The 14,542-nt window shown below is 40.5% G+C and overlaps 1 protein-coding gene across 1 annotated transcript in view; it reads left to right on the top strand.

Moving 5' to 3' along the window:
* KCMF1 (potassium channel modulatory factor 1) overlaps window positions 1-14,542 on the top strand; it is a 47,418-nt gene that overhangs the window by 19,069 nt on the left and 13,807 nt on the right. Inside the window, exon 2 of the mRNA XM_075931328.1 lies at window positions 11,806-11,973. Within this exon, the coding sequence (XP_075787443.1) occupies window positions 11,806-11,973 (168 nt within the window). The remainder of the gene's footprint in view (window positions 1-11,805; window positions 11,974-14,542) is intronic.

Genomic DNA, 14,542 nt, shown 5'->3' with positions numbered 1-14,542 from the left:
ACTCAGATACCAGAAGGTGCCTTTTAACTAGCAGACAACCCTCCTGCCACCTAAACCCGGCAACTTTAGGACAATTGTATGAAGTGGCCCAGAGATGCAGGGTAGTCTCAGTGCTCTGACAGCTGCCACTGCGTCAGAGCCTGCTGGAGTGGGGGAATCCAGGCTCCCCTATCAGCCACCCTGAGTGAGGACTGTCACAGCTTGTTGGTAATATGTAAAATCTATAATTATGGTGGTATAGCTGTGTACCGGTGGTTTCCCTTGGTGCTCAGCCCCCATTATTGTACACATGACCTAAGGCTTCCTCAGCAACAGAGCTTGGGTTGAAGGTGGCACTGGGGATGGAATTGAGGGTGGGAAGGTGTGGGAGGTGGTTTAGGGATGAGAGGGTATGAGGGCAAAGTTGGGCTGAGGGCAGAGCAAGAGGTGGAGTGAGACGGGGGGCAGTTCTGCCCTGGAGGTGGAATGGAACCTGACAGTAGAGCAGGACTGGGGGCTTGGTGATGGAGCAGGGAGGAAGTGAGATGCTCTCTTCTTGCCTCTGGGAGGGTTGGCCTGGACTCCTCCATGCTCCCTGCATTTTTCTCTGCGCTGTATCAGGGGGTGCACCCCACAGTATCGGGACCAGTGCTGTAGACTTTCCAGACAACATTGGGACTAGGTGGCTCTTTTCCCATAAATGTGAATTACAGTTCAGTCTTTCTCAAAAAGGAAAAATATATTTTGAGTGCCAAATTAAGTTCCACAGCTGTTCCTTCATCTTCTTAGTTGTTTGAATAATATTGCCCAAGTCTTCTTTGGAGGAGCTAAAGGGTTTAGCAACATGCCTAAAGTTGCTCTTTGTACTTTCTGGATTTGAAAGGGAGGTGTGCTATTTTGCCTGATAGCTCTTCTCTTCAAAATGGATGTCTTTTTTTTTTTTTTCTTCTTCTTCAGTAAAGTTGAATCTGGGGTTCTCAATCTGATTTGTCAGGAAATGTAGTTATGTAGGATTATAGGCTTTGATCAAATGCAGAGGTTTATTTCAGGAAAGAGAAACTGTCAGTACTTTTTGTCTTATTAGCAATCTAGGAAGCGTTTTAGAAGCTGGAAGCTTCCTGATTGAAATAATTGAATAAGGGTAAAATTATCAGAAGTGTTCGTTAATTGTGTATGCCTCATGTTTTGAGAGCCCAACTGGAGGATCCTCTACCTGATTTTCAGCTACAGGCCCACCGTTCTAGTTAGAGCTGAACATTCCTGAAGATTTGGCTGGAAATCAGTAAAAAAGAAATGATTGTGCTTCCCCTTCCTGGCACACTGTAGGAAAATAAAAATTAAATGCTGACAAATACTAATCAGAATTAGACTCGTGTAGTGGGTGGGTGTAGAACATACTTTCATATGAATTCAGTGGAGAGTAAACGGATGAAACGTTACCTACTTTTGTAGGTGACAGATAAGTATTATGGTGATTTAGGATTTGGTTCTTATACTGAACTGTACGTCAGCAGTTTAGCATCTAGATTTTTGGATCAGAAATGAGCCTGGGTTTTTGTGTTGAATGTTATCTGCTTTTTTGCATACAGTAAGTCCTGTATTTCCTATAGATTCCAAGTAGATGCGGTATCTCATTCAACTGGCGTTCCTGCTGCTTAGTAGCAATAAAATGCCATCTTCCACAGGTAACAAGCCATTCATAAGTGGGGAGCTAGTGTAATAGGCTCGTGTTCCTAAGATCTGTTTAAAAAAAGGTTTAAAATCTTGGGGTGATTTTTATTAATGTTTGTGGAGAGGCCCAGAGTGCGCTTTAGTGTGTTTGTAGAGGTGGACTTTGTGTTTGTGATGTCATGCCTCTTGCTGGCCAGCCTGGCAGGTGCCGTGTTATACCCAGGTTCTGCGTACCATACCGGCTAAATCCCTGAAACGTGGCTGCTTAGAGATCCTTGGATGAAAACTGCTGAAGAAATGCAGTTACTATGTTTACGATTGTTTTTGTTATTACTGGATTTGGAGTTGGTTTCTGCTCCAGAGAAGAAGGGTTGGGCCTATCCAACTCTTCTGCTGCCTTTCCCCCCCACCCCCCCGAATCACATTCTTCTAACTGAGACCTGAAAGAGGCTCCCCTCCTATGCTGTATTACTCTGTCAGGTGGTTCTAGGAGGAGCAGCTACCATTGCTGGAGTAAATTAGGTGACCTTCTTCCGGCTCTGCTGTGAGGGGTGGAAGGAGACAAAAAAGGAGGAAAGAAGCTACAAACAATTCAATACGAGAGACCCTATTGCCTGCATTAGAAAAGACAAATCAGAGTTAAAATGGGAAGATAGAAAAATCGAGTGGCGTCATAAGTAGGTTTGATCAAAAAGTACTCAGTGAATGCGTTATTTGATTTTATTTGACAAATACTGGCTTTGCGTTATGTAGCCAACTGTGGAGCCAGTTGTGGCTTTTGGCAAACATATTCTTGGATAAAATATACCTGTAATTAATCTAATGTATTTTACTGTTTTTCTGCTGTTAGGTGAGCCCTAGTAGGTACGCTGTCAGACTGCTTCCATTTGATTACACACAAAACTCTGTTAAAAACACATAGGCTGCAGAGCTGAGCACTCCATAGGTAGGGAATGCCGGAATTAAGGTTGCTTGTACAAGTTTAATTTGCTTTTGTTCTGTGTGGGCATTATGATGCTGTCTCATTCCGTGATCAGAGATAAATTTTCCTATGGGAAAAAATAAATGCACAGGATGGACAATGCTCCCTTAAAGAGCAGCTATTCAGTATTTTTGTTTTCTCCTCATTGTTCAATGTGTGGACCCAGGCTACAGCGCACTATTCAAACCTGCCCTAAAAGTGGAATTATGAATTTCCTCACTGGCTTTTCCCTGATGCTCATCACTATAGTATTTGATTGCTTCACAACAGTAATGCATGTATTGTCACAATATCCTGTGAGCTGAAGGGGATGATGATATTCACATTTTACAGATGGGGACTGGAGTGCACGGAGATCATGGCCAAAAGTATCCATTAATTTTGGATGCTCAATTTGAAACCACCAGGACCTGATTTTTCTGAGTGTTTAGTAGGGGTGTAAATCCCTAGTTTAAAAACATTTAACTGGTTAAGTACTATGTTTAACTGGTTAATCCTGCAGCAGCCTCTCGCCTGCAGCACAACATGGCAGCAAGTCTGATTTACACTCCCAAAACATCTTTTTTAAGATGGAAGTGCTGGAATAGCTTCCATGAGGAAATAATAAAAAGACTGTGATGTTTCTGCTTGGAAAAGATGACTAAGGGGAAATACGATAAAATCTATAAAATCATAAATGGTATGGAGAAAGTTGAATGGGGGATACGTTATTGGCCTCTCTACACCACACACGGACTTGGACGGACACGGACTTGGACCACACACGGACGTCACCCAATTGAAATGAATAGGTAGCAGGTTTAAAACAAACAAAAGGAAGTCCTTCATACAACACACGGCCAACTCTGTGGAACTTGTCAGGGGATGTTTTGAAAGTCAGAAGTATAACCTTCAAAAAAGATAATTACTTTAGTTTTTGGAGGATAGATTCATCAGTGCCTGATAGTCAAGATGCAACCCCATGTTCTGGCTCTTCCTAAGCCTCTTCCTGTCATACTGGGACTGGGTGAGAGGAAATGGATCATTGGATAATTGTCCTGTTCTGTTTATTCCCTCTACGCTTTCTGACATTGGCCACTGTCAGTAGACAGCATACAGGGCTGGATGACCATACTGGATCAGATCAGTGGACTGCCAGCCGTGAGCTGGTCGGAGAGTCATATAAAAAGTAGTCTTCAGTTATTACATGGTCCCATTCTACCACACAAGCACAAAGAGGAAATTTTTAAAATCGCATGGGCAACCTTAATTCTAGCGCTTCCTAACTCAAATGCTTGATTTTGCAAATCTTAATATTCTTTTAATGTAGGGTTGTTTTTTGTGTGAAATATCCTAGGTGCTTAAAAAAGCAAACTGAAACACAACTCTCCTCCCTAAATTCTGTCATGTGGCATCGCAATGATACCCACATAGGGCATGTGCTGGATGGAGATGGAATATGCACAAAAACTTGTTGCATGGAGCTGTGAAGAGCTGGAACATTGAATGGTCTGCCCAGCCTGAGGGGCCATCAGAGACTTAGGCAAGCTTGTGCAGTGTGCATGGAATCCTTGGAGATGTGAGTTGCTAAAATCTAAAAGCTCTATTAAGCAAGTGTGAACTAAGGATTTTTTCAGTTTTTCTAACTTGTCCAAATTTGGGCAAATCTTCAAAGATGCATCTAAAAGCACTACTTCCTTGACATGCAGGCTAACCGTCTGCCAAATTTGACTTCCTTGCTCCAAAGCATGGGGAAGTTTGAGCTTTGCAATGAAAAGGTCACTAGATTTTATTTTTTTTCAAACATGGTAAACCTAAATATTTTTCTCTAGCCTGGTTCTTTGAAGTGGCTGAATTATATCGGCTAGAATTTTCCAAAAAAACCCCCACCAAAACTCAAACTCCTTTAGGCTAAAGTGGACCATCCAACATGGAAAATTTCAGCCCATTGGTTAAATGTTTGATGATGATGTTATAAGCAAATAAAACAGGGAAGTTTTAAAGGGTTGATAGGTACTCCCAGTCCTGCCTATGCCATTCTCCAGAAGGTAACATTAAATATAGTACAGTTTGTGTTTCTTCCTATATTGCAGCATTTGTGCCTTTGAGGGGGCAAACCCGGCACAACTTTTTATTAACTTTAGTTGGTAGGTTTATACTGGGATAGCTAACTGGGCCTGAGGGCCAGCTTCCATGGAATTTGAAAGGCTTTTGGCCATCCAAGTACCTTAAAACTTTGAAGCGCTCACTCTTAGGTTACTAGGCATCAGGTAAGCTTATCCAGTGCCACATCTAACTCAAGAAGGAAAGCTGGTGTGTACAACAGCATGTCCCTTCTAAGGAAAGGAATGCTGAGCAAGAGAGTCCTACTCCTGTGTAAAAGGAAACTAGGAGGACAAGGGTTTAGCTACCCTTCTTAGTTGATAGACAGAGGAAGAGGTTCAAGCCCTGCTTTGTTTTGGTCCAAGCTAGTTCTTGTGGCATTGTCCGTTATCAAACATTACATAGACAGGGTACCTGCAGTCATCACTGCAGCAATGTGCTATTCCAACAAAGGGCTTGATCATCCTGGACTTTGTCAAGAAAGTCGTGTGTTATAACCGTATCTCCTCTTCATTACACCAGACAGGCAGGAAAGTTTTCTAGTGAGGTACTTCAACCATGTGAGTCGTGTCCATTATAAATGGTTTTACAGAGGTCGCTAGAGGATCCTTTAGTTGGTGTAGGTTTTTTTTTAAATAAGTGGGCTGTTTGCATCCCAGAATGTTGCTACTGTTTAGTACCAGTTGGGACAGAGAGCAAGAAGCCCTGCTGCAGTGGTTCCTAAATTGTGGGCCATACCTCCCTAAGGCAGGTGGGAAGGAATGTCCTGCGGGTGTAGCAGGGTCCAGGCCAGCTCCCACAGACATGGGGAGCAGGGAAAGAGCGTTACCCAGCTCTGCTCTTCTCCCACTTGCAGCCTGGCTCCTGGCTGTGGCCAGGCTGTCGGCCTCCACTCTTGGTAGCTGTCTGCAGCTCTGCTCCCAGGTCGGGGGAGTGCAGACACATTCTATTACTGGTGAGGGGGACATGAGAGGAAATGTTTGGGCATCATTACTTTGCTGAATCCATTCCATTTTCATTGTGAAGCTGCATTCTTTTTGCTTCGCATGGCGTAGCCTCATCCAGTATGGTATTTATACAAGCGCATGGAGAGACACTGCTATTTGGCCCAAATACAGAATTGCTGCACCTGGTAACCTAGGTTCTTCAATTTAGATGGCATAATTTGCATCAAGGAAGTCTAGAAAGTGCTCTTTGGAATCTGTTAGCTTCTTTTTGTTTTTTTTTGAAGTCAAGTCCATTGAAACAGGCATGCCTTTTAATGGGGTATTGTAGGGACGGGATACCTTGAGTATTCTGCAAAAGCGACAAGGAGTCCTGTAGCACCTTATAGACTAGCAGATGTATTGGAGCATAAGCTTTCATGGGCAAAGACCCACTTTGTCAGATGCATGCAGTGGAAATATCGAGAGGCAGCATAAATATGCAGGCCAGAATCAGGCTAGAGATGAGGAGGTTAATTCAATCAGGGAGGATGAGGCCCACTTCTAGCAGCTGAACTGTGAATACCAAGAGAGAAGTTGCTTCTGTAGTTAGCTAGCCATTCACAGTCTTTGTTTAATCCTGAGCTGATGGTGTCAAACTTGCAGATGAACTGTAGCTCAGCAGTTTCTCTTTGAAGAGTTGCTTACATCAATAGGCAAAAAATGCCAAGCTATTTAATGTGAAAATAGTGAGTGCTTTTAACTGAAGGAGAGAACAATTTTTGTCAGTATGTGTGTGTTGATTGGGCTCATTAAAAAATCTGTTTTGTTAGTATTATTAATAGATATCAAGAAACCTTATCCTTTTATAAATGGAGAGGATTGATACTGAGGAAAAATATTAACAAAAAATGTTTAGGGCTCCTGTTTAATCAATTAAAAATACTCTTAGGCTTTTAGCACAATGCTACCCTCTAGTGGACCTGTTTTGTATATAAAAAGGCAGTCCTATTTTCCATTGGATCGTCAAACGGGCAGGAGCGTGGGAAATAAAGCAGAAGGCAGAGAAAAAAGATAAGAATGGACTAAAGCAAATTCTGTTGCTGTTTTCAGAAGCAGGAAGTTGAGACAAAAGTCCTAGGAATGAAATGAATGTTTAAAAGAATTGGGAGTACCTTAAATTAAGCATGTTGAAGATTGCACCATATTTCCGTTTTTGTGCACCTTCCCTTCCCTGAGGAGCAGAGTAGATGGTTTAGTCTCTACTTCTGAGCAATGCAGAAAGTGTGGCGTCTGTGGTAGAGAGGTCCCATCCTCTCCACTCTGCTTACTGCTTGCCCTGCCCTCACTTACTTTATATTAAAACTAAAAGATTTATCAGACATTACTCAATTTCAAATAAGCTTTTTTGTTTTTCTCCATTTAAATAATTGCTCTGGGGTGAGGCTGGAGACGAAGCTGCCCCTGGGAGAGAGGGCAGTCCCAGCCCTCTGTCACCTCAGCTTGGAGCCAAGGGAGGGGTGCATTTCCCCCAGCTTAGTGACAGACACACACACACACAGACACACTGAAATATATAGTAGATAGCTGACCCTTTCTCTACCTCTGCCTCCTGCTGGTCCAGTGGGGTTAAAGCTGTTTCAGTCCCCATCTCTGGCCCCTTGCTGCCACCCTGTGGTCATTCTCCCTCCCAGGCACATCCCATTGTCCTGGCACAACCAAACCCTGACCTTGCTTTAAGTTATGATAAGAGGAAGCTGCATCCCAAATGTGGTGGTCCTAGCTCTTGTCATTTAGGAAGAATTCTCGAAGAAACAGGCTCACGCACAGATGGACAGAAAGATAGACACATGCACATTTCTAAAATATATAGTCAGAAGATGTTAGAGGGCCTGCTTTGCATTTACATCAAGTTCCCTTTATGCTGCTTTTGGCAGGCACCTCTGTGTCAATCAGAATTGCTTCATCGTGTCTAGATTCTTGCCATATGTGGTCCACACAGTTGTCCCTATTACCCTATTTTATATTGGGGACCTTCCCCATATCCACTTTCTAAATGTCAAAGTTGTATTCTACAAATTTGTTTGCAGTATTGTCCAATCTTTTCCCCATATATTTTACACCAGGGGATAAGCTAACAGGCCTGCTGTGCTCATTCCCCTGATATCAAGATTTTTTAGATAGAGTGGTCTGGATGTAGTGTTGATTTCAATTTGCAGTGCAAAAATCTGTTAATAGATTGTGGGCATTGAAAAGGGGGGAAAAAACCCTCAAGAAATTAAGCTGGTGGAGGATGTGAGATCTTGAGCAGCTGTGTGGTAGGCTTTTGACCAAGAATGGTGGTAATCATAGACGAGTCAAATTCAAGTTAAAGAATTTAAAAAAAAAACAACCAGGGGCATAAAATGAGTCTCCTAGTCAATATTTGGGAGCCTACATGAGCATCTACATTACCAAAGGGCTGAGCACCTGCCAGATTCTGTTGGTTTTAATGAAAGCTCTATAAAGTATTCAGCGTGTATTTAGGTGCTTAAATATTGGCTTAGGCTTCTATATCTTGTCTCAAACTGAACTCATACAAAAATAGTAATGTGGTGCCACCAGTTGCAATGTGTTATAAAAATGAGATGATGCAGGCCAGTAGTAAAGTGGAGAAATACTGGCCTTGAGCAATATGGGAGAACCTGTGTTTTGGATGATTCATTGGTTCTATGTTGTGTTCTAGAACTAAAATTGCAAGTAGTAGTGTGATCTAAAGACTTATATTTTTTTTTTTTTGCAGAATTAGTGTATACAGTTTGTAGTCGTTGAAAGTTTTGAATGGATCATAAAAAGCTTTGGGACATGCTGTTTTAAAATGATGTGGCATATTAACATGTTTAAGGGGAACCATCCTAATATTTTAACAACATTTTTAAAAATGTGTTTTCATTTGTATTCACGTTTGTGGAAAACAAAGGTATTTTTCCCGGAAAAATTGCACAGTAAGGTTTCTCAATTTTTTTTTCAAATTCTATGTCATTCTAGCATCAAAAACTCCTTTATTCACACGCAATTTTCAGAAAATTAACTTTCCCACTTAAATCTGAATGAAAATTGAGTGTTCTAAAGAGTTAAAAGCATGTGATAACTTAATAATTTTTTATTATGACATGAAAGTGGCAGGGTGGTTTAAAAGCTTAGAAGGAAGGATAGTAGGTGGAGTCATTTGGTGATTGGAGAGACCTGTATGTCTGATAGGTGTAGTCAACTGTCATTTCCTTTTGAAGGAAGGGGAGCGAATGGAATGATGAACTATTGGAAGGACAGAGCTTAAGACTTAGAAGCATGGTAGAGCGTTAGATGATGTGGCGTTCTAGACAGTTGGCTACCTTGCATTGTTTTTCACTTCACTAGTGAACTTGGAAGGTGGTGGTTTATCTTTCTAACTGTACTAAAAGTTAAGGAACTGACAATACTGCCAGTGGGTGGTTAATGTTCAGAGGTCATCAATCATCAGGATGTCAATTTATCTGACTCCACGTAGCTGAAGTTGAAGGGAAGTGACAGGAAGCAAGCAATTGAGTGAATTGAAGTCATAAAAGCAGATGACTCTTCGCAATCTTTGTGTAGACATTGTCAAAAGTTAAATAGCAACATGGAAAGGATTCTTGCTTGTCTTGAAAAGTGCAGGAAATAACTTTCTTCAGCTCCTTCAAGATCCAATGTACCATTTACTCGGATACCATCTGTTGAAAAGATCGAAATATTCTTGAGTTTGATCCTGTGAGACATACATCATCTCCATTGATATATAGACATGATAAAACACCTAAAGACTGTTCTCGGCCATGAGCAGCTGAAATAAACAATTGAAGCACTTTCCCACAGAAATACTCTTCCAGGCAGACTTAAATTGACAAGTCCAATGTGGCAAGTGAAGAAATGAAGGAAAAATTAAACAGAGTTGCACAATGTCAAACAAATGACCAGATAATGGCTACAGGTATCCATACAGGGGAAGTACAGTCCTATTCAGTCCTGTTGATTCTAGGTCTAAAAAGAAAACCTCAGAGTCTACACTGGCAACGTTAAAGCACCAGCACTGGAGAAGAGGGCTGTTTAAAAAAAAAAAAAATCCATGCCGCAGAGGGGAGTAAAAAAAAAACCACACCCCCGCATTGGGATCATGGCCCTGAAAAGTGTGCTCACACCCCGGACTGAGAATACTTTAGCACATTAAAGTGCTAGTGTAGACCTAGCTTAAGTTGTTGAAGACGTCACTTGAGAGAAGTCTGATAAGTCGATATTTGCTGTTGAAAACTAATTGAGCATCACCTAACAGAACCTTTAAACTGATGGAAAATTCAAAGATTCTTCAGTAAGCGTCGTCATTCTTATGGTTGGTTGCTTGCTCCAGCTTTCCCAGTGATTTCTGATGGAGGAAGATGGCGTCTGCACTACCAACTGACTATGAAAACCTTACAAATTTGCACTGAACACGAGGAGGACGTTGATTAACATTGGGCACACGTTTACACTGGTTCTGCTCTAGAATCCCATAATTTACAAAAGCAGTTGAAGGAAGTGTAGAGATTGTCAGATTACAAGCAGATGACACTTCTGTTGCAGTCTGAGGCTTTATCTAACCAACAACAAAGAACTGAAACTACATGTACAACATCACAAAAAGCTTACAAGAGGCTATGAAATCTTCTCATGACATAGCCAGCATGACTAATTCCATATGCAAAGGAATAAGGAAGAAACCGAGAGGTGGCTGATGGTATATAATCTTGATTTTTGTTTCTTTTTTCCTAGTGTTTTAAAATAGAAGATCCAGATGGCTACTGCAGATCTGTTTTGCAAAGATAACTTTGTCAAACTGCTGCATCAAAAAGATGGAAAATTGGAGAAGAAAAATCACAAAAGACTGAATGATTTAAATCACGATTTTAAAAAAAATTCTGCACTAGCCACATTATCGCTTGAATATAAATTTTAGCTTCAGAGGGGGAGCTGAGTTAGTCTGTAATAGGAAAAACTTAAGACCACAAATAGTCTAGTAGCGCCTTAAAGACTAAAAAAACACGTAGATATTGTCATGAGCTTTCGTGGGCAAAACCCACATCTTGTTTGATGTGGGTTTTGCCCACGAAAGCTCATGACAACATCTACGTGTTTTTTTTAATCTTTAAGGTGCTACTAGACTATTTGTGGTTTCTGTAAATTTTAGAGTCTTCCGATTAGGGACGTTGTAATTACGTAACTAGTTCTCCAGGAGTAGCTGTGGCCTGCTCCAGCCCCACTGGGCTCCTGTGTGGGGTTGCTGGACTGCTAGCTAGGAGCAAACCCCACCCAGTTGGTGGCTGAGACTGGGAGTGGGAGCCCTGCAGGCTGGGGACTAGTCCAGCTAGGCTGAAGCAACCTCTGGCCAGGATCCCACTTAGTCGGTTAACTAGTTCAACATTCAGTTAACCTAGCCTTTGCCTGGTTAGCCGATTAATCGGGATTTTACAGCACTACTTCCTATTGTTTTGGTCAAAGCTTCCTTATAGGCAGTGTCCTTGAAAACAAAATCAAATGACTAAGATTGTATTTAAAGGCACATGCAAAGGATTGTACAGTAGAACCTCGGTTACAAAACCCTCAGAAATGGAAGTGGTTTGTAACTCTGAAATGTTCATAACTGAACAAACTGTCATGGTAGTTCTCAAAACTTTACAACTGAACTTTAACTTAATGCAGCTTTGAAACTTTGCAGAAGAAAAATGCTCCTTTCCCTTTATTTTTAGTAGTCTATGTTTTAACAGTGCTGTACTGTAGTTTTTGTTTTTTTTTAATTTTTTGTCTATTACTGCCTGTGTACTTCCGGTTCCAAATGAGGCGTGTGGTTGACTGTTCATTTGTGACTCTGGTGTCTGAAAGTGGGGTTCCACGCGTAGTCATAACGAGTTAGCAAACTAGTGATTTGATTGTCGTCTTGTGCATTACTTTCAGATTGTGTCCAATGTGTGCCTTAGTTTGAGGAGTAAATGTGCTTAATCCTGTAATATGTTTTAGCTGCATAAGACCTTACTGGGTTTTTTCTGGTGGCTTTTTCAGGTAGAGGAAGATAGTGCTAAGCCAGCTTTCCTTCCAAATAAAGTGTAATTACCTCTGTTTATGAGCAATTTTCTTTGTTTACAGGTGTCAGCTGCGATGCATGTTTAAAAGGAAATTTTCGAGGTCGCAGATACAAGTGTTTAATTTGCTACGATTACGATCTGTGTGCATCTTGTTATGAAAGTGGTGCCACGACAACAAGGCATACAACTGACCATCCAATGCAGTGCATACTAACAAGGGTGGATTTTGGTAAGTGATGTCTTATTGAAATTGTTGTTACTATTTAGAATTATATCTCAACATAGCATGTATTGTCATTTTCTTATGTATAAACCGTTGTGTTTCTGAGCAGCACAATTGAAAAATGAGTCTACAGCAGTATTTCTCACCCTTTTTTTCATAAAGTACCCCTTAAAACTAGGTACTGGGGGTACTTTTTTTTTCTCTACCATTGTAACACATTTGTTTAAACAACTTAATCATAGCCAGGTGGGTGGTGAAATTGTCGGGTATAAAAACAATAAAGTACTGTAAAACTTAAAACAAAAATTCAGTTTTCTCCAAATTTCAGTTGAGAGAAATTTGGGGGTATGTCATCACAAGTATCCCTGAGGGTTCTCATACCACTGGTTGAGAAACACTGGTATACAGATTTATGTCTTTTAAAAGCATTCTACTGGCGCTTGGTTTTGGCGGTAGAATGGACAACCTCTTTCTTTAGGGAGGCTTTAATTCTGTTTTTTCTTGAATTATCTGCTCAGATATTAGAATACATCCATTAAGGACATAACACAGACTTTTAATTTCATGAATATTATGACAACTTCTATTAAGACTAAATGGAAACGTGAAAACTCTTCTGTAAAGCGTCATTGGCTAGCAGCAGTGTGGTGTCAAAGATGAGATGTGAGGGCTGTCATCCTTGGTTGTTACGCTGGGGTTGTAAACTCACCCGTGGCAATGCTAGGTTGTTGCTGAATAGTGGAAAATTAGTAATAAATCCTTTTGGGGTTGTTTGGAATACAATTGAGTACAACTATTCTAAATAAGTTCAAAGCCATTAAATGTAAAGATTGGCTTCTGTTGCTTTTCTTCACAATGGTGAATCCATAGCACGGTATTTGTAATGCTTCAGGTATGGCTAAGGAGGTATGTTCATGATAAGCATTCTTTTAAGATGCTAATAATATACTGAAAAAAACATTCTTTGGATTAACTTTTTCAGGCTTGTTTTAAACCTGCAGAGTAAATTTTGTATAATTTGATGAAATTCCACGTGGTTGCTATCCATTATCTAAACACGAAAAGTGTTTTTCAAGCCGGTGGGTTTTCAGCTGCTTTTCTTGAGCCTGGAAAACCAAATGGATTGGAATTAAAACTTCTGAGTAGCATGAAGTTTGAAAAATTAAAATGAATTGGATCATAAAATTATGCTTAAGTGGAGTTGTATTGCCTAGGTGCAGTGCACTGTTCTTTTAGATTGAGTTCTCCCAGAAAGCAGATGGCTATGTTGGGTATACAAATATAAATTTGCTTCTTCAGGGTTTGGCTGGAAGTAAGATGGTGAGCCTTGTGGTTCTGTGTGGCATGAAGAGTCCATCACAGTGGTCCAAGAAAGTGACATCTCTTAGCTTTTTAACCAAGATATTACAACCCTAGTTCAAAGATTTGACACACTAAAATGGGAAGAAAACAAAACTCCATGCCAGAATGTGTTTCAGAACACACAGAAATATTTGAACTTTTTAAAAAAAACAAACAGGAGAAAAGGATGAGTTTGAGTGTGCATCACAAATCCTTTTATTAAATGTAAATATTTATTGGTTAAGTCAAACAATGAACTGTTTGTTTAAATGAAAAGTTTTATATTGGGATTAGAGATGTATTGTTTTCTTATATGCTCAGGTGGCCTTGTGTTTGGAGTTGTTTTAGTTCTGCAGCAAAACACAATGAACAGAATTCAAAGTATTACTCATCTTTCCATCCAACAAAATAAATCTTGGTATTTACCTTAAAAACTGTGTTTTGCGCAGATTTTCACCTGATTTTGTTGTTGAGATAATAAACATTGATACATTCCCAAGGAAAATGAAGGGCCCTATGTGTATGCTAGCAGTGATTGTTTTGAAGAGGATATCTTTCTTTCAGCTGCCTACTTAAGGCCCTATGGGAACAATATCATGAAGTAGAAAAAGAGGATTATTTGCCAAAAGTAACTTGTGTTAGGCAATATATTGCTTATATTAATAAGAATAACACTGACCCTCCCTTCTTACCTCTCCTTAGTAGCTGTTGGCAAATAAGACTTCCCGAAGCAGTCGGGAATAGATAGACCAGTAGAGGAGGCTTCTTTTTAATGCTACTGGCCTTGAGATATTGGGGTCTCGGGTGTGCAGACACCCAATGACTGATAATTATTGTTCAAAAATGGTTCAGTGGCTGTGTGGTTAGGTGTGATATTCCTGTGGTTAGGTGTGTGGGGCTCTGTGCCTGTGCTAATCTGGGGGACGAGTTCCTATTAATAATGTATTTTCAGTTATTTTAAACCAGTGCTCTTTCAAGCTTCGTATCCTGTTTCTGACAAGGGCCGATAGCAGAAGTTTCAGAAAGTGCAAGAAACTCTGTACAAGGCAGTTTTGGAATAATGCGCCCACAGTGAAATGCCTTCCTAACCTTCATCATTTTGAGGTTGATGATGCCTTGAACCTTGAAGATTTATATTTTTCCCAAAATGTATTCTTTTTTCAATCCATTATTTCCTGTGACTGGCTGCAGGCACAAGGAAAAAGAATGCTGGAAAAGAGAGTTGAATTGAATC

Source organism: Pelodiscus sinensis, chromosome 6 (genome assembly GCF_049634645.1).
Source record: "Pelodiscus sinensis isolate JC-2024 chromosome 6, ASM4963464v1, whole genome shotgun sequence".
NCBI classification, from domain to species: Eukaryota; Metazoa; Chordata; order Testudines; family Trionychidae; genus Pelodiscus; species Pelodiscus sinensis.
This window is presented reverse-complemented; position numbering and strand designations above follow the sequence as displayed.